Source organism: Herpailurus yagouaroundi, unplaced genomic scaffold (genome assembly GCF_014898765.1).
Source record: "Herpailurus yagouaroundi ecotype Mexico unplaced genomic scaffold, PumYag 250, whole genome shotgun sequence".
In the NCBI taxonomy this organism is placed as follows: Eukaryota; Metazoa; Chordata; class Mammalia; order Carnivora; family Felidae; genus Herpailurus; species Herpailurus yagouaroundi.
The window spans coordinates 2,049,332-2,069,667 of NW_024412467.1; the positions used below are offsets into that span (position 1 = coordinate 2,049,332).

Sequence of the window (20,336 nt, forward strand, 5' to 3'; positions counted from 1 at the left end):
TGTTTTGTTTTGTTTTGTTTTGTTTTGTTTTGTTTTGTTTTGTTTTGGTGTGTGTGTGTGTGTGTGTGTGTGTGTGTGCGCGCGCGCGCGTGTGCGTGCGTGCGTGCATGTGCCCTTTCTTATTTTCTGGCACTACAGGATGCCCCAGGCTTATCTTGTGCATTTCCTTTCCTAGTCCTAGAATCAGCCCTTTCTCTCTAAGGAGCCCTGGTTTCTTTTGTTGGAGGATGATACTAGACACCCAGATCTGGCTGCCAGTGTTCTTGTTGCCATGGGATATTGTTGCTTCGTGTTCCTCTCAGCTGACTGAGCTGGGACATAAATGTGTGCGTCCTGATTAGTATATACACACATCTCCATCAATGTTTCCATGTGTATCCATTTGTATCTACATCAAACTAAACATGAGTTCATAGATGTCTCCAGCTCTGATCCATTGCCACCCCAGCCCTTCTAGCCTCTTTCCCTTGCTTATCTGTAGAGTCCCTATCCAGCAAGGATAAACCCGGCTCCTGCCGTTGCCATCCATTTATTTAATTGTGCAGTTACAACGCCACACATGTATAGAAGTGTCACAATTGGTAAACACACCCCTCTGCAAAACAGCATTGTCAACTAGAGTATAACAGTTACGCGCACTTCCGTTTGCCTTTAGTCTTACAGACTCCATTCATTTCCATAGGTTATTAGCCAGCACCTTTCCCCTCGCCCACTTCAGATTGTTTCATACCTTTGTAATACATTCTCTTGTCAGTCTACATTCTTTCCTGGGATCCCTCAATCTTCTAAACCTTTTTTTTTTTAATTTGCCTATGTTGAGGCTCACTCTGTTCTATAGAGTGCTGTGGGTTTTGACAAATGTGTAATGTCATACCCACCATGGCAGTATACTGCAGACTAGTTTTGCCACCCTAAAGATTTCCTGTGCCTCATCTATTTAACCCTCCCTCCACTCCTGAACCTCTGGTCATCACTGATCTTTCTACTGTCTCTGTAGTTTTGCCTTTTCCAGAATGCCATGTAAGTAGAATCATAGTATTTCATCTAATCAGACTGGGTTAATTACTCAATAATATGTATTTAAGGTTCACCCATGTCTTTTTTTTTTTTTTTTTTGGATTGATAGCTAATTTCTTTTATTTAAAAAAATATTTTTAACGTTAATTTATTATTGAGAGACAGAGAGAGAGAGACAGAGCATGAGCATGGGAGGGGCAGAGAGAGGGGCAGACCCAGAATCGGAAGCTCTGAGCTGTCAGCACAGAGCCTGAAGCGGGTCTCAAACCCACGAACAGCAAGATCATGACCTGAGCTGAAGTCGGATGCTTAACTGACTGAGCCACCCAGGCACCCCTTTTTTATTTTACGTAGACTTAATATTTTAGAGATGCTTTAGGTTGATGGCAACATCGTGCAGAAATGACCTAGAATTGCCGTATATATCCTTGCTCCGTACATGCGCAGCCTCCCTCGTTACGAACAAACTACACCACATTGTTACAGTTGATGAGCCGGCATCATTATCACCCTAAATCTATAGTTTATGTTAGTGTTCATTCTTAGTGGTGTTCTGTCAGCTTGTATACATTCTATGGGTTTTGATAAATACAAAATGACAAGTGTCCAAGTGTCGGCCATTGTAGCATACACAGTAATTTCATTCACTTCTGTGCTCTCTGCCTCTTCATTTGTCCCTTACCCCCAACCCCTGGGATCCACTCACTGTCTCTTTAGTTTTGCCTTTTTCTAGGATGTCATATAGTTGGAATTAGACCGTATGTAGCCATTTCATATGGCTTCTTGCATTTAGTCACAGGTATTTAAGTTTTCCCTATGTCTTCGTGACTTCCTAGCGCATTTGTTTTTTAACACTGAGGAATATTCCATTGTCTGGATGGACCACAGTTTTTTTGTCCACCCACCTACTGAAGCATCTCTTGGTTGCTTCCAGATTTTGACAGTTGTGAATAAAGCTTCTATAAACATTCGTGTGCAAGATTTTGTGTGGCCATAAGTTTTCAACTCCTGTGGGTAATAAACACCAAGGAGCATAGTTGCTGGATTGTATATTGTAAGAGTATGTTTAGTTTTGTGAAAAACCACCAAACTGCTGTGGCTGTACCATTTTGCATTCCCACCAGCAATGGATGGGAGTTCCTGTTGCTCCACGTCCTTGTCAGCATCTGGTGTTGTCAGTGTTCTGGATTTGGGCCATTGCAATAGGTGTGTGGTGATATCCCATAGTCATTTTAATTGGTAATTCCCTAATGACATTTGATGTTGAGTGTCTTTTCATATGATTATTTGCCACCAGTATGTTTTCTGTGAGGTGTATGTTCAGATCTTTGGCCCATTTTTTGATCAGGCTGTATGTTTTCACATTGTTAAGTTTAAGAGTTCTTTGTATATTTTAGATGATCGTCTTCTACTGGATATATTTTTTGCAAGTATTTTCTCCCTGTCTGTGGCTTGTGTTCTCATTCTCTTGATAGTGTCTTTTGCAGAATTGAAGATTTTACTTTTTTTTTTTTTACTTTTTTTTTTTCAACGTTTATTTATTTTTGGGACAGAGAGAGACAGAGCATGAACGGGCGAGGGGCACAGAGAGAGGGAGACACAGAATCGGAAACAGGCTCCAGGCTCTGAGCCATCAGCCCAGAGCCCGACGCGGGGCTCGAACTCACGGACCGTGAGATCGTGACCTGGTTGAAGTCGGACACTTAACCGACTGCGCCACCCAGGCGCCCCGAAGATTTTACTTTTAATGAAGCCCAGCTTATCAATAATTCTTTCATGTATGAAGTCTTGTGTTATATCTAAAAAGTCATCACCAAACCCAAAGTCATCTAGATTTTCTTCTATGTAATCTTCCAAGAGTTTGATAGTCTTGCATTTTGCATTGAGGTATCTGAGCCATTTTGGATTGACTTTTGTAAAAAGTGTACGGCCTAGGTTTATCCTTTTGGATGTGGATGTCCAATTGTTCCTGCATCATCTGTTGAAAATACTCTTTTTTTTTCACTGCATGGCCTTTGCTCCTTTGTCAAAGATCAGTTGACTGTATTTGAGTAAGTCTGTTTCTGGGCTGTCTACTCTGTTTCATTGATCTATTTGTCTATCATGTGCAAGTCTACTCTGTCTTGATTTATAGATTTTTGTAGCTTTGTAGTAAGTGTTGAAGTCTGGTAGTTTAAATCTTCTGACTTCATTTTTCTCCTTCAATATTATGTCGGTTATTCTGGGCCTTTTGCCTCTTCTTCTAAATTTTAGGATCAGTTTGTTGATATCCACAAAATAGCATGAAAGGACCCTGATGGAAATTGTGTTGATTCTGTAGATCAAGCTGAAAAGAATTAACATCTTGACAATATTGTGTTCCTTCCTATCCATGAACATGGAATCTTCCATTTATTTCTTTGATTTTTTTAAATCAGAGTTTTATAGTTTTCCTAATGTAGATCTGATATATATTTTGTTAGATTTATACTTGAGTGTTTCATTTTTTTAGGTGTTAATATAAATGGTATTGTATTTTTGATCTAAAAGTCTCCTTGTTTATTGTTGATAGATAGGAAAGTGATTGACTTTTGTATATTAATCTTGGATCCTGCAACCTTGCTATAATTGCTTGTTAGTTTCAACATTTTGTTCTTGATTCTGAGATTTTCTCCAGAGACAACCACATCATCTGCAAAGATGGTTTTATTTTTTCTTTTTCAATCTGTATATCCTTATGTCCTTTTTTTATTGTCTTATGTAGTGCTTCCAGTACAATGTTGAAAAGAAGTAGTGAGAGGGAACATTTTGGCCTTGTTTCTGATCTTAGCAGGAAAGCTTCTAGTTTCTTACCATTAAGTCTGATGTTAGCTTTTGAGTTTCTTTTGTAGATGTTCTTTATTAAGTTCAGAACGTTCTCCTCCATTCCTACTTTATGGAGTTGTTACCATGCATGGGTGCTAGGTTTTGTCAAATGCTTCTTCTGTATCTATTCATATGATTATGTTATTTTTCTTCTTTAGGTGGTTGATGTGGTCGATTACATTAATTGATTTTTAAATGTTGAACCAGCTTTGCATTATGTGGAATAAATCCTACCTCTTTGTGGTGTATAATTATTTTTACTTATCACTGGGTTCAATTTCCTATTATTTTACTAAAGATATTTGTATCTATGTTCATGGGAGGTATTGATCTATAATATTCTTGGAATGTCTTTGTCTGGTTTTGATATTAGTGTAATGGTGGCCTCATAGAACGAATTAGGAAGTATTCCCTCTGCTTCTACATTCTGGGTGAGATTGTAGACAATTGGCATAATTTTTTCCTTAAATGTTTGGTAGATTTCACCAGTAAACTCAGCCAAACCTAATGCTTTTTTGTTTTGGAAGGTTATTTGTTGTTGACTCAATCTATTCAATAGACATCAGCGTATGCAGATTGTCTGTTTCTTCTTGTGTGAGTTTTGGCAAGTTGTTTTTCAAGGAATTGGTCTATTTCATCTAGCTTATCAAATTTGTGAGCATAGAACAGTTCATAGTAATCCTTTATGTTCCTTTAAATGTCCACAGGATCTGTAGTGTTGTCCCCTTTTCCATTTCTGATAGAAGTAATTTGTGTTTTATCTCTTTTCTTAGTTAACCTGGCTAAAAACTTATTGACTTGATTCATCTACTCAAAGAAGCAGCTTTTGGTGCACCTGGTGGCTCAGTCAATTAAGCGTCTGGCTTCAGTTCAGGTCATGACCTCACCATTTGTGAGTTCGAGTCCCATGTCAGGCTCTGTGCTGACAGCTCAGAGCCTGAAGCCTGCTTCAGATTCTGTGTCTCCCTCTATCTCTGTTCCTTCTCCTTCCCCTTTCTTTTTTCTTGCCTAATTGCTGTGGCTAGGACTTCCAATACTATGTTGAATAAAAGTTGCAAAAGTGGGAATACTTGTCTTTTTTCTGATATTAAAGGAAAATCAGTCAAATTTTTACCATGAATATGATGCTAGCTATGATTTGTCATATATGGCCTTCATTCTGTTGATGTACATTGTTTCTATACCCATTTTATTGAGAATTTTTATAATAAATGGATACTGAATTTGTCAAACGCTTTTTCTGCTTCTACTGAAATGATCATATGATTTTTATCCTTTGTTTTGTTAATATTGTATATCACATTGATTGATTTATGGGTATTGAACCATTCTTATGTCATTGGAATAAATCCCACTTGACCATGGTGTAGGATCCTTTTAATTTGTTGTTGACTTTGGTTCGCTATTATTTTGTTGAAGATTTTTGCATCTCTTCTCATCAGGGATATTGGCCTATAATTTTCTTTTTTTGTAGTGTCTTTAGTTTAGATATCAGGGTAATGCTGGTCTTGTGGAATGACTTTGGAAGCATTCTCTCCTCTTCAATTTTTTGGAATAGTTTGAAAAGTGTAGGTGTTAACTCCTTTTTAAATGTTGGGTAGAATTCACGGTCTTGTCCTGACTTTTGTTTGTTGGGTTTTTTTTTTTTTTATTACTGATTAAATTTCATTACTAGTAATCAATCTTTTCAGATTTTCTATTTATTCCTGATTCAGTCTTGGAAGGTTGTATGTAGTTATCCATTTCTTCTAGGTTGTCTAATTCTTTTAATATAATTTATTGTCAAATTGGTTTCCATACAACACCCAGTGCTCATCCCAACAAGTGCCCTCCTCAATGCCCATCACCCACTTTCCCCTCTCTCCCCTCTCCCTCATCTCCCCCCACATCAACTCTCAGTTTGTTCTCTGAATTTAAGAGTCTCTTGTGGTTTTCCACCCTCCCTCTCTGTTTGTAACCCTTTTTCCCCTTCCCCTTCCCCCATGGTCTTCTGTTAAGCTTCTCAAGATCCACATATGACTGAAAACATATGGTACCTGTCTTTCTCTGACTGACTTATTTCACTTAGCATAATACCCTCCAGTTCCATCCACATAGCTGCAAATGACAGGATTTCATTCTTTCTCATTGCCAAGTAGTATCCCATTGTATATATAAATCCATTTGTATATATATATCCACTTGTTAATTGATGGACAGTTAGTTTCTTTCCATAATTTGGCTATTGTTGAAAGCACTGTTATAAGCATTGGAGTACACGTGCCTCTATGTATAAGCACTCCTGTATCCTTTGTACAAATTCCTAGCAGTGCTATTGCTGGGTCACAGGGTAGTTCTATTTTTAATTTCTTGAGGAACCTCCATACTGTTTTCCAGAGCAGCTGCACCAGTTTGCATTCCCACCAGTAGTGCAAGAGGGTTCCTGTTTCTCCACATCCTCACCAGCATCTATAGTCTCTTGATTTGTTCATTTTAGCCACTCTGACTGGCGTGAGGTGGTTTCTCATTGTGGCTTTGATTTGTATTTCCCTGATGGTGAGTGATGTTGAGCATCGTTTCATGTGTCTGTTGGCCATCTGGATGTCTTCTTTGGAAAAAGGTCTATTCATGTCTTCTGCCCGTTTCTTCACTGGATTATTTGTTTTTTGGGTGTGGAGTTTGGTGAATTCTTTATAGATTTTGGATACTAGCCCTTATCAGATATGTCATTTCCAAATATCTTTTCCCATTCCATCGGTTGCCTTTTAGTTTTGTTGATTGTTTCCTTTGCAGGGCAGAAGATTTTTATCTTCTGCACTGCAGAATGAGGTCCCAATAGCTCATTTTTGCTTTTAATTCTCTTGCCTTTGGAGATGTGTCAAGTAAGAAATTGCTGCAGCTGAGGTCAAACAGGTTGTTGCCTGTTTTCTCCTCTAGGGTTTTGATGGTTTCCTGTCTCATATTCAGGTCTTTCATCCATTTTGAGTTTACTTTTGTGTATGGTGTAAGAAAGTGGTCTAGTCTAGGTTGTCTAATTTAATGGCATACAATTGTTTGGAGTAGTCTCTTATATCCTTTGTATTTCTGTGGTATCCGTTGTAACTTCTCTCTTTTATTTTGATTTTATTTGGGCTTCCTCCCTTTTTTTCTTGATGAATGTGGCTAAAGATTTATCAATTCTGTTGATCTTTTCAAAGAACTAGCTCTTAGTTTCATTGATTCTTTCTCTTTCTTTCTTTCTTTCTTTCTTTCTTTCTTTCTTTCTTTCTTTCTTTCTTTCTTTCTTTCCTGTTTCATTTATTTCCATTGTGATCTTTATTCTTTCCTTGTACTAACTTTAAGCTTTCCTATTTTTTTAGTTCCTTTATTTCCTGTGAACTTTCATTGTTTATTTGTTACTTTCCTTGTTTCTTGAGGTGGGCCTGAATCACTATAACTTCTCTTTGGGAACTGCTTTTGCTGAATCATACAGATTTTGGAACATTGTGTTTTCATTTTAATTCGTTTCAAGGTACTTTCATTTCTTCTTTGATTTCTTAATTGACTAATCAGTTGTTTAGTTTCCAAGTGTCTGTGTTTTCTTCCAGTTTTCTTCTTGTAATTGACTTCTAGTTTCATACTGTTGTGGTCAGAAAAGATGCCTGCTATGATTTTGGTCTTCTTAAATTTATTGAGGCTTGTTTTATGGCTTAACATGCGACCTATCCTGGAGAATGTTCCATGTGCACTTGAGAAGAATGTGTATTTTCTGTTTTCGGATAGAATATTCTGTATATATCTCTTAAGCACCTCTAGTCTAAAGTGTCATTTAAGGGGCACCTGAGTGGCACAGTCTTTATGCATCCAGCTCTTAATTTCAACTCAGGTCATGATCTCATGGTTCGTGAGTTCGAGCCAATTGTCAGGCTCCACAAGGACAGTGTAGAGCCTGCTTGAGATTCTCTCTTTCCCTCTCTCTCTGCCCTTCCCCCACTCACACATATGCTCTCTCTCATGCTCCCTCTCTTCTCCCTGACTCAAAATAAATAAGTAAACTTAAAAAAGATAAAATGTCATTTAAAGCCAATGTTTTCTCATTAATTTTGTACCTGGATGATCTATCCATTGATGTAAGGTGGGATGTTAAAGTCCCCTACCATTGTATTACTGTCAGTTTCTCCCTTTGTGTCTGTTAACATTTGCTTTATATATTTAGGTTCTTCTATGTTGGGTGCATAGATATTTAGAAGTGTCAATGCTTCTTGTTTAACTGGTCCCTTTATCATTACATAATGCCCTTCTTCATCTCCTGGCACAGCCTTTGTTTTAAAGTCTGTTTTGAGTGAAAGCCTAAGAACCCAGCTGTTCAGAAAAGATTTTCACACTGGTATTTCTGGCTAGTGATATCTTCTTCCACTTACCTGCTGAAGCACATTTATCTATTTCTTTCTGGCAAAACCAACAAAAATTTTAGCTGGAGTCTGCCTAATATTACTATAGCACCTCAACATCAAGGGCAGGGATTCTGATTTCTGAATTATTAGTTGACCTACCACATTAAGACTAATTAGCAAATAAGCAATAACGTGCTAACCTGACTGTGCATCAAGATACTCTGCAGCTTATGGGAAAGTATTTTTAAAATTTAACTAGTGGAGACAAATCATATGACAGTGGCTTTCAGAGGAGACTGTCTGAAGCTGTACCTGACTTTACAGCTGACAGAACATCACAGCCCAGAAAACCATGCATGGAGATTTATCCTGAGGGAGAAGGGGGTTCATCTTGGCAGATGACCTAAAGCAGTTCCTGTGTGAAACATTACCAAGTGTTGAAGGGCTCTATGCTCTTGTTGGGTCAGATAGAGATGCAGTGCCTGTTACTAAAGTGGCCAGTGACGGGGCGCCTGGGGGCTCAGTTGGTTGGGCGTCCGACTGCAGCTCAGGTCGTGATCTCGCGGTTTGTGGGTTCGAGCGTCGCATTGGGCTCTGTGCTGACAGATCGGAGCCTGGAGCCTGCCTCGGATTCTGTGTGTGTGTGTGTGTGTGTGTGTGTGTGTGTGTGTGTATGTGTGTGTGTGTGTGTCTCTCTCTGTGCCTCCTCTGCTCACATGTGTTCTCTCTCTCTCTGTCTCTCAAAAATAAACAAACATTAAAAAAAAATTTTTTTAAGTGGCCAGTGACAGTGCTCTGGAGCATGCTTTCAGACCTGGCTTCTTAACTACTTTTTCCTTTGCAAACAGAGGAAGAGAGAAAACTTGGACTTTCAAAAAAACAAAACTGTCATCTGTTACTATAACACCTACCAAGTGGTTCGATACAATCGTTTACCTTTGGGGGTGAGTTTCATAGCCAGCAGCAATGCCAATCAATACAGGAGTAATTATTAGACTAGAAAAGAAACTTACTCCATTATTTGAGGAATTGAGACAAGTTGTGGAAGTTTCTTTATCTGGCAGTGGCTTTGATTTACATCTTATTTTCATTATAACAGATACAATATCAATCCAGCAACCTTTAGACCACAGCAAATACTTGTGTCCATGTACTCAAGAAAGGGCCCCTTTCTCTACCTTACGCTAAAGAAAGAGCCTATACATATAGTTTATGGACAGATTGTTATCTTTTCTTGTGTAGGGTCTTTTCGTATTTAGTGAGATCTGGGGATGCCACAGAAGCGGTTCAGTAAGTACATCCCAGTTCCTGTGGACTTGGTCTAGTCACCAAGTACATACGAGATTCTATTCAGTGGGTCAGAATCAAAATGGTACTTTGATCCACTTGTACCATTAAATGCTCCCTGTTACATGCCCAGGCCTGCAGAATGAAGCAGACCCTTTTTATTGTGAATAATAATGAGAACATATTTTTTTTAGGTTTTCTTTCTTTGCTTTGAGTGTGAGGAAGATAGAATGGCTCAGTAAAAGTAGTAAAATCAGTCCCGTCACTAACTTTTGTATGTATACGTTCTGTTGCGGCACAGATGAATATTGCTAATTGGTTTGATTCTTCTCAGAGTGCTGCTCTTTAGTGGAAATGAAAGTGCTGGCTGATGGCTTTGTTCTCCCCTCTGCTTTCTGTAAGCAATCAGTGTTTTAATGTTTGTGTGTTCTTCATGAAATTTAGAAGTGATTCATTATTGAATTCTGTTTCCACTATTGATGTGTGTGGAAACACGGTAGTGCAGCCATTTCTTTTCATACGTGAGTATAAATAAAACAGAATTGTTTTAAGTAAAAAAATAATAAAATGTAATAGGCAGAAAATTACACTGTGCTTAATGACTGATTTTTATTTTTAAACCGTTAGTCCCTTAAGGTCACATCTGTCAAGTGTGTGTTCACATATTTACTTAAGTCAATGATTGCTTTATTTTAACCACCTTTTATTATTATTATTATTATTATTATTATTATTAATCTTTATTTTTGAGGGAGAGAGAGACAGAGTGCAAGCAGGGGAGGGGCAGACAGAGAGGGAGACATAGAATCCGAAGCAGGCTCCAGGCTCCGAGCTGTCAACACAGAGCCCGATGCGGGGCTTGAACCCACAGACCATGAAATTATGACCTGAGCCGAATTATGACGCTTAACCGACTGAGCCACCCAGGCGACCCTATTATAATTATTTTTATTTTTTTTAAGTTTATTTATTTATTTTGAGCGAGAAAGCATGAGTGGGGCGGGGCAGAGAAAGAGGAGAGAATCTCAAGCAGGCTCTGTGCTGTCAGTGAAAAGCCTGTCATGGGGCTCGATCTCACAAATCGTGAGATCATGACCTGAGCCAAAATCAAGACTCAGATGCTTAACGGACTGAGCCACCCAGGCACCCCATCTTTTATTATTTTTTGAAGGAAGCTAGCTAGCTTTAGTGGTTTGCCCTATGTGCACTTTTCTTTTTGCTCTAAATATGCCATTGGACTTGTGTGTCTGTGTGTGTGTGTGTGTGACGAGTTTGCAAAATTCACCATGACTTGAAGTGCAATGACAGATCTAGATGTTCATTTACCATGCTGTGTGACTTTTCCCAAAGGATCTGTACTTTATTTCCTTACACCAGTTTGAAACCTGTTGTTTTAAATCTTTGGATCACTGTGTCGTGATCATGTTCACATGGTGTGCCATAGGTACTTACTCATGGACCAGGAGAGCACCTTCAGTTTTGGACGACGACTCTAATGACGTTCTTAGGAAAAATGGAAGGTGCCAGGGGTAATAATGGCCAGTCAATAATCATACCATGGACTTCAAATACTATAGCTGTCAATGGATTTGCTATGTAATCACGTGTAGAACTTTGTATGGGTGTCTTCAACCCTTTCTCTTCCACTAGCAACCCGAATAACACCTGACCTTTTGGTTGGCTAGAGTAAGTGGCCGGCTACCTTTCTTTCTTGCTGTGGTGTGATTGGCTGAACAGTCTTTTATTAAAAGTTGAAATGTAGATTGAAATCACATGAAAAATCACCTTTGGTTATAAACCTCCAACATTTTGATCCGCCATCCATGTTTTTGTCACATGCGGGGTAAAAAGCACCTCACAATGCCAAAATTGTACAGTACTTATGTTCCCAAGTAGCGTCCTCATCTTCTGGGTAGAAATTACATTGTGCTAGGAATATGCAGAAAAATGGACCTCAGAAGTGGATTTACCGCTCATCTGTTAAGTCCTTAACTACAGTTTTAACAAGCATGACATTGCTAAGTATATGACATGTACATCATTTCAAAAAACACTGCCATGACTATCTCTTATGCATATTTTAGCTTCAAATTTTGAATCATCTTTTCTTTCTTTCCTTTCCCCTTCTTCTCATTTTGCTTCATTTTCGTTATTGATATTAAACAGTGTTATCTTTGCAAACATATATCAAAGGTTGTTCTGGAGCCTTTATTGCCTTTCTGGAAATGTTCGTAAGAAATGTTCTTTAAATGGGAACCCTCTTGCACTCTTGGTGGGGATGCAAACTGGAGAACAGTATGGAGGTTCGTCAAAAACTAAAAATGGAATTACCCTACAATCCAGCAATTGCACTACTAGGTATCTACCTCAAGGATACAGAAATACAGATTCAAAGCGGGTACATGCTCCCCAATGTTTATAGCAGCGCTATCAACAATAGCTCAACTATGGAGAGAACCCAAATATCCATCGACTGATAAATGGACAAAGAAGATATAGATATAGATATAGATATAGATACACACACATATCTCCATACATACATACACACACACACTGAAATATTACTCAGCAATGAAAAAGAATGAAATCTTGCCATTTGCAATGACATGGTTGGAGCTAGAACGTACCATGCTAAGTGAAATAAGTCAGTCAGAGAAAGACAAATACCATATGATTTCTTCACTCATGTGGAATTTAAGAAACAAAACAGATGAACATATGGGAAGTGGGGGGCAGTTTTGTTCTAACAGACATTTAGGTTAATTGTAAAGATAAGGAATGCATTATGGGTTGAAATCAAATATTCCTGTCACATCTATTTTGTTCCTGGCTTACTGGCTTTATTTTCAAAATTGAAGTTTGTAGTTTCCTTTTATTGGCATTCTTGCATATACTGTTCATTCAATAAATGAGTTATGACTTTCAAAAATAGTCTATTATGTCTTATATAAATATTGCCACCCCTACTTTCTTTTCTTTCTCATTTTCATGGAATATCTTTTTTCTATGCTTTTACTTTCAGTCTGTGTGTGTCTAAAATCTGAAATGAACCTTTTGTAGGCAGCATATAGGTAGGGGTTTTTTGTTTGTTTTTTTTTTTGAGAGAGAGCTCATAGGGGAGAGAGGCAGAGAGAGAGAGAGAGAGAGAGAGAGAGACCGAGAGAGACCGAGAGAGAATCTTATAGCAACAATGTGGAGCTCGATTCCATGACCCTGGGATCATGACCTGAGCAGAAACCAAGAGTCGGAGGCTCAGCCAACTGAGCCACCCAGGAGCCCCAGGATGGTCTTGTTTTTTTAATCCGTTCAGCCACACTCTGTATTTTGACTGGGGCATTTAATCCTTTTACATTTAAGTATCGATACGTATGTATTTATTGCCATTTTGTTCATTGTTTTCTGGCTGTTTTGTAGTTCTTCTGTATTTCTCCTTCTCTTGCTCTCTTCCCATGTGATTTGATGACTTTATTTAGTGTTATACTTGGATTCCTCTCTTACTACCTTTCGTGTATCTATTTTTAGGTTTTTGGTTTGTGGTTACCATGAGGTTTGTGTATGGTAACCCATGTATGTAGCCGTCTATTTTTAGTTTCTTATATTCCTTTTTTTTTATGTTGAGGTTCTCGCTGTGTTCGCCCATTCTTCTCCCAAGTTTTGTAAGCACATTTATGACCATTACTTTGAATTCTTTGTTGGATAGATTGTCTATCTCCATTTTGTTTAGTTCTGACTCAGAAGTTTTGTCTTACTCTTTTGTTGGGAGCACAATCCTCTGTCTCCTCATTTTGCCTAACTCTCTCTGTTGGTCTGTATGTATGAGGTAGTCCAGCTTTGGCCCCCACTTTTGCGGGCATGGCTTTAAGTAGGCAATGTCCTGTGGGGCCTATGCGTGCAGTGTCCCCTGACAGCGGAGACTGGGGCTTTAGTGGCACCCCAGTGTGGGCTACTCACGCTCCCCTGTTGTTGAAGGGTCGTGACTTGTCTGGGTGTGCCTGTGGCTGGCCGTGAACCTGGCCAGGACTGCGGCTGGTGGGAAGGGCTGGTTTCCAGCCAGGCCCCGGGAGGGTTGCTGTGGGTGTGCTGGTGGGTGGTGCTGTTGTACTGTTGGCTCGAGGTCTGCCAAGGTGCAGGGCTGCGTGGTTCCCTCAGCACGGTGTCACCAGTCCAGAGGGAGGATTGCAGAACGGAACCCACCAGGGATGGGGTCAGCATGGCAGAATGAGAGCAAAAACTGCTGCTGCCAGTGTGTGTCGGTCCCCAGCGAGAGGCCCAGCTGCCTCCCGCGTCTCTGGCAGGTGCTCCAAGGTTAGTAAGCAGGTGTCCTTCACCTGTGGCACGTGCACTTTTAAATCGGACGTGAGCCCTTTCAGAGTGTTCCCTTCCCTACAGTTTTGTCGTTGTCCTGGATGTATTGCCCGTGAGCGTTTAAAGCCAGGCGTTCGGGGGGCTCATGTCTCCTGTGCAGGATCGGGACAGTGCCAATCTGGAGCTTGAATCTCTTACTCCTCAGGGAAACTCCCAAACCTGAGCCACACCAGATCTCCGCCTCTTTCGCCTCATCTCAGTGCCGGCGGAGGCTCTGTCCTCCCAGTCTCCAGGCCCCCTTCGGAGGGAATTCTTCCATATACAGGTGCGGATTTGTTGTGTCCACGGGAGGAGGTGAGCTCCCGACGTGCGTCTGCCACCACCTCCAACCCTCGACCATCACGTGTTTTCTTTTGCCTTCTGTGCCACCGTGACCTCGCACAGAACTGATAAACACAGACGTAGCTGGTTCAGCCTGCTTTACACGGTGCACAGAAAGCTTTTGAATCCAACACAGAACTTTGGCTAAGTGAGTCATTCAATCAAGTAAAACAACAGATTTCGAGGGGTTCTCTCTCTCTCTCTTTTTTTTTTTTTTTTTTTTTTTTTACTTTTAGGCCAATTATTCTAGGAACTGTGGCCATGTTTACTGGGCTTGGTGTCATATTGGGACTCCTAAGAACAAAGTTGAAAGAAATGCATGAAGCATAGAATGGATTCCATCCTATCAAATACATTTAAAAAACAGTTTGGGAAATATTGAAATCTGTTGCGCACGGAATTACTAGCCATTTGGGACAGAAGTGACGGCCGGAACCTTCCTGGAAGAAGAGAATTATACTGGATTAGACTCAACTACGGAGCTCTGCCTCGTCAGCTCGACTTGAAGTAGCTTTCCTTTCTTGTCACTATCTTGGTGTGATTTTTAAAATGATTTTTGGCTCTTAAAAACTGAGAGCAAACTGAGGGTTGATGGGGGGAGGGTGGGTGAAGGGTATCGAGGAGGGCACCTGTTGGGATGAGCACTGGGTGTTGTATAGAAACCAATTTGACAATAAATTTCATATTTAAAAAAATAAAATGATTTTTATTTCCCATTTTAAGAAATTTTCAGGACTTCTAAACTGAAAGTGAAAATGCCACAAATGTAGCTGAGCTACACCCATTCTAAGTCAACACATGGAGAGAATTTTGACCACGTTGGCTTTGGAAGGGGATGTAAAATTGAGCGACATGCACCCAGATCGCATCCCGTGCAAATCCACGCAATGTGTGCCAAAAGATGTCTTGAAACGTCTCTTGGCAAAAATCGTAACCCGTTATGCTTCAGAGTTGTATCATAAAGACTGTTTCTTCAGCAACTGGGGTCTAAAAAGTGTAACCTCTGCGGTTTCCTTAAAATAATACACAAGATCAACTGTTTCCTTTGCTGCTGGAGTGTTATTTTTATATATATATTCGTACAAATTATTCAGACAGAGGTTCTGTGGGAAAGTTAACTCACGAAGTAGCTAGCTGGTAGAGATACACCGCGTGACAGGCCGTCTGCTCAGCGACGGGGGGAGGGAGAATGTTTGGAAAAACGTCCATGTGTAAATAAACGGGGCACTGTGCCGGGTGTAAGGTTCTCATGTTCTACAGAATGGTAGTGCGCATTAGCACGTGTAGGCTTGTCCCGGGGGTGGCTTTGGAGGCTTGACCCAGGCTGGGGTAGGACGACTGAGTTCTATTTGAACCTGGAGGGTGGTAAACATGACTAGTGGTGAAAGTTGAACTGTGCTTGTGAGCAAAAGGATCAGATCTAAACGCAGAAGTGTGCAGGTGGGACCGGACAGGGTGGGCACCTGGAGCCCAATAGGATCCTGCGTCTGAAGCAAAACAGCAGAGGAAGTGGTGCAACGGAATCAGTAGTGAACCGCGTGCATATGCATCCTCCGTCTCATACTTTGTGGGAGCAAACGAGCAACCAAAGCTGAACGAGCAACCACCGTCCTTTCAGAATTCCCAGGGAGAGGCAGCTGCGGACCATGGGCAGGCAAGTGACAGGGGCATTGGGTCTGGAGGAACCCGAGACCAACACTGAGCAAGCAGAGCGTGCATTTCCAGGGGAGCAGCCAAGCCTGGGTCCTGCGAGGGAGGGGCTTGAGCCTATCGAGGTGGAAAGAGGCTTTGAGCCGCCAGTTTCAAAAGATGCTCTCCTAAGTCTTAACGTTATTAACCTTTCCTCCCCCAAATGTCGGCCTTTTCGTAGCATTGAACAGACAACGGAGGTCTTGTTGTGTCTGTCACCTGGAGAAGCTGCTGACCTGAAGGAAGGAATCAATTTCTTGAGAAATAAGAAGACCGGCAAAGATTTCATTCTGTACAAGAATAAGAATCGCGTGAGGGCGTGCAAGAACGTGTGCAAGCATCAAGGAGGCCTGTTCATAAAAGACATCGAGGATTTAGACGGAAGGTACCGAGGGTTCTGTGCCTTCTCACGGGTGGCCCCTCTCCCGGTGAGACTTGGGCAGGGAGGGGTGTGCTCACTGAGAAATTTTGAACAACTCCGTCAACAGATTACGTCCCCGAGTAAATTCATAATCTTCGTGTGTGCTCACTTAGGCCATCTCTCCGATCTCGAGAGTTTATGATCTCTACTTAGGTTTCCTCTCTCTCGGGGGAACTCTCCGATTCCTCTCTGGCTTGGTAAAGGCTTCCAGTCCTTGTGCGAGGGAGCGTTTGGGCGCGTGTTTGCCTGGAAGTGGGTGTGTTGGTCGGTGGGCTTTTCCAGACCCTGCCTGAGAGCGGACAGGATCCCCCTTCACTCCCCGCCAGGCTCCTTGTAACTAATAAACAAAAAAGACGGCGTCCCAACTCTCCCTGCCTGGAACTGTGACTCTTCTGGGCCCTTCCCAGAACTCACGCTGGTGTTCCCGGCCCCGCGATGAAAGCTTCACCTTAAACTTGTGCCTCCCAGACACAGGAGCGGTGCCAGAAGAGGGTGGTTTTGTTTTGTTTCCTGTGGCTGCCGGAGAGCTAACAGCTGTGCCTGGTGGAGCCAGGGGGAGTTCTGAGCGGGGACAAAGTGTTATCATCAGCCAGCTTCTCGACTCCAGCAGTGCCTGAGAGAGAGACCCGCCTTCAAGCTCTGCTCCAGCCCAACCTGCCCTGTGTGGTTTTAGTCGTTCCCATAGTGGGCGTTCTGCTCCCACCGTGCTGTCAGTCATTTGTGACCAGCGTGCTCAGAGGGAGCTGGGCGGCTGTTGAGAAGCTCCCTCGGTGACCGGGTGGAAGACCACCGCCAGGGGTGGCACTAGGATGTTCTCGCGCTTGCAGATGCGTTTGCTTGTGAACGGTTAGTTTCAGGGCCCAGCCTACATACTATTAGAATTTTACATCTTAGAAAGACCACTGTCGGACCTGTGGCTTGATGGGCTCCTCCGATAAAGTCGCTAGCTTGGGAAAATTAAAATACAGGGCACCCTCTTAAATTTGCCTTGCAGATAAACAACGAGTACATTTTTAGTACAAACACGTCCGTGTACTGCACGGAACGTACTTTCACGGACAGCTGTGCCCTGGAGAACCTCTTGATAATTTGCTGACAGCCCAATCTTGACTCCCTGCCCTTTGCCCACGGGGTGCAGTTAGGAGGCCCTGAGACAGGGGTGGTCCTGTCCCGAATGGACTTTTGACAGCGCTCACGGCTGTCCAGGTCCTCTGATGGTTCGGAGACTTGCTTGTCTGCTTTTCTGGTCTCTGCTGATCCCTTTCACACGGTGCCCACCTAACCAGTCGTTTAAGGAAGTGTTGCGGCTTGGTGGTTGAGGGCAGAGTCTTTCCCATGGCCCGAGTCAGAAGCCCCACCGCTTAGCAGCTCAGTGACCTGGACCAGTTTCTTAGCCCATCTGGGCCTCCGTTCTCCCCTCCCAGTTCCGCCCCTGTCCTGTCGACGGGTCTCCTCCACACGGGGAGCCAAAATCTCTCACCGTTACTCCCAGACGCAGCTCCCCGAGCATTTCTTTGCTGAAACCGAATCCCCGGAGTTAACTTCTGCACTGCCCTCCCTCACCCTCCTCTCCCCATCTGGCCGCCCCGTTCAGGTTCTCCTCCAGCCATTCCCCCCGAAGACTCTCTTTCTTCCAGGATCCGGTCAAGAACGATGACCTGCCTCTCCTCCCCTCCCCACTCAGCCATTTTCTCTTCTTCAGCCACAACCCAGGTCAGCAACTCCTTGAAGCTGTGCTTCTCGGATCTCAAGTCCAACGGTTTCTCACAATCTCTCCTGCATGTGAAGCTGGTGTTGCCTTCTGCCCGCCCACCTCCGCGTGAGGATTTATGTTCCTTCTCCGATGGCCCGGGATGCTGAGGAGCTAATTTGGAACGTTTTCTCTTAGTTTTCAGAGAGCTGTTGTTGGCTACTTGCTGATGATTAAAGGAGATGGCACAAAAGAGTCCTCTGTAAACCAAAGTGTGGAGCATGCTTTATGCCTTCTTTATAGAAAAGAATATTTTAAAAGTCTAGATATAACGAAGCTTGAAAAAAAAATCAGCAGAGTTCCCTTATATGTCAAATACGCATTTTTAGGGGCCCCAGGGTGGCTGAGTCGGTTGAGTGTCTGACTTCGGCTCAAGTCATGTTCTCACGGTCGGTGGGTTCGGGCCCCTCATCGGGCTCTGTGCTGACAGCTCGGAGCCTGGAGCCTGCTTGGGATATTGTGTCTCCCTCTCTGCCCCTCCCCCACTCATTCTCTCTCTGTGTCTCTGTCTCTCTCTCTCTCAAAAATAAACAAACATTAAAAAATGTAAAAAAATTCATAAAACACATTTTTAGTTTACAACCTCTCATGTTTCTGGTCTGAGACATATTTGGTTTTGTTTTTAAATTCTTCAACTGTCCAAGGAAAAGACTTCGCTGCAAACACTAGCAAAATAAAGAGGAAAAAGTTGAACTGTTTGTGTCCCATCCCCAACCCCCACACGCCTTTCAACGCTCCGGTAAGAATGGAAAGAAAAAAATCAGTACACATCCTGTTTTTGTTACAGTCTGATTCTCCTTCGGGAGTAGGGCTACCAAAGTGAGCAAATGAAAGTACAGAAATCTTAGTTAAATTTGAATTACAGATCAGCAAAAGATTTTCAGCATATCTCAAATACTGTGTTTGATGTAGATATATATTTTAAATGTTCTCTATTTATCTGATATTCATATTAACTGGGGGCATTGTTCTATCTGGCAACCAGGCCCTGAGATTTTGAGCTATAAGGAAATCCTTCCTCTTCGAAACATGAACACTTTAGCTGAAGTTTGGTTTGGTACACTGTGGCAGAGGTCAAGTGTTGTCGATCAGAAACATATATTTACTACTAGGTTCTTTCCTTGTGTTGGCTCCCATTTGGATCTTCTCCAGCGAACCATCCCTGAAGACCACTTTATTCTCTTGGTTCTGTTGATCTGTCTAGACACGTGTCATCTTAGGACATGGAACTTAACGTCACTATTCATTCATTCATTTATTTTTTTTTAGCTTCATTTTTTTAAAATCACCTACTGAGGATGATTACATATTTCCTTGGGTACTGACTATTCATCTATTAGTGATTTTCCTTTTATATAGTTGGTGCTCAAGCCCCTCATTTAATTTGATCGCCAAGTAATGCACTTAAGCTTAGTGAGATTAATTATCATTTTACCATTTCGCAAACCTCAGTACAGTGTCTTTTCCACGTAGGTCTGTCAGATGCACAAAGCACAACTGGAGGTTGGATGTGAGCACCATGAAATACGTCAATCCCCCAGGCAGCTTCTGTCAAGACGAACTAGGTAAATGGCATCAGGGATGAGAAATATATTCTGCTGTGATCGTTACTGGCGTCCTTTTTTGTCAGCTTGTGTCTCTACTCTCACTTGAAGCTTTGGTAAGATGGGTGAGAGAGCGCCAGGTCCAACAAGAGGACATTTCCATGAGGTGGTGCCTAGGACAAGACTGTGACCAGCTAGGGTCGGGGGTGGGGGGCTATGACAGGTCTTTTGGAGGCCGTGTTTGTGAAGATACACAAGATAGATGTTCGTGCACGTGACACTCCAAACGATGCTGATGAAACCTCACCTTTTGGGCTGGGAAAGAAAGTACTTCAAACCCCACGGCTCTTTCTGGCACCGATAAGAGGCTGCAGTGTGTGTGCGACTCTCAGTACACCCCCCTTCAGCTTTCTGCTTCCCCTTCTGGAGCAGAAGGGCTTGTCTAAATATGAGTCACAAGGGCTTCGGTGGACTCATAAATGCGGTTCTGTTCTAACTTACTAAGCTGGGTTTTAACAGTAGAAACGTTACACGTTAGACTGTTTCAGAATGACTGCTACAGGAATAACGGATAGTTGTGATCGGGTGGGGAGATCACAGAAAGCTTCATGCTCCCTCCTGTGTCATCAGTTTTGGCCTTGCCTGTTAGCCCCCCGTGCGCGCATGCTCACACATGCACACGCACACACACACGCACACACACACACACAGGGTCTGGCACCTGTTAGCTCCCCATGTGTGCA

The 20,336-nt window shown here is 42.2% G+C and overlaps 1 protein-coding gene across 6 annotated transcripts in view; it reads left to right on the top strand.

Moving 5' to 3' along the window:
* The window catches only part of LOC121020562 (cytidine monophosphate-N-acetylneuraminic acid hydroxylase), a 127,118-nt gene that overhangs the window by 54,172 nt on the left and 52,610 nt on the right, over window positions 1–20,336 (top strand). For 5 of the 6 annotated variants that reach the window (XR_005786191.1, XM_040460641.1, XM_040460640.1 and 2 more), the window contains 2 exons: window positions 16,060–16,263; window positions 19,523–19,614. Coding sequence is in view for 5 of the 6 variants with exons in the window: in XM_040460641.1 (XP_040316575.1) it covers window positions 16,060–16,263; window positions 19,523–19,614 (296 nt within the window). In the remaining variant the exon portion in view is untranslated. Of the gene's footprint in view, window positions 1–15,434; window positions 15,844–16,059; window positions 16,264–19,522; window positions 19,615–20,336 lie in introns of those variants that run through there. The other variant, XM_040460642.1, reaches the window with a different exon arrangement.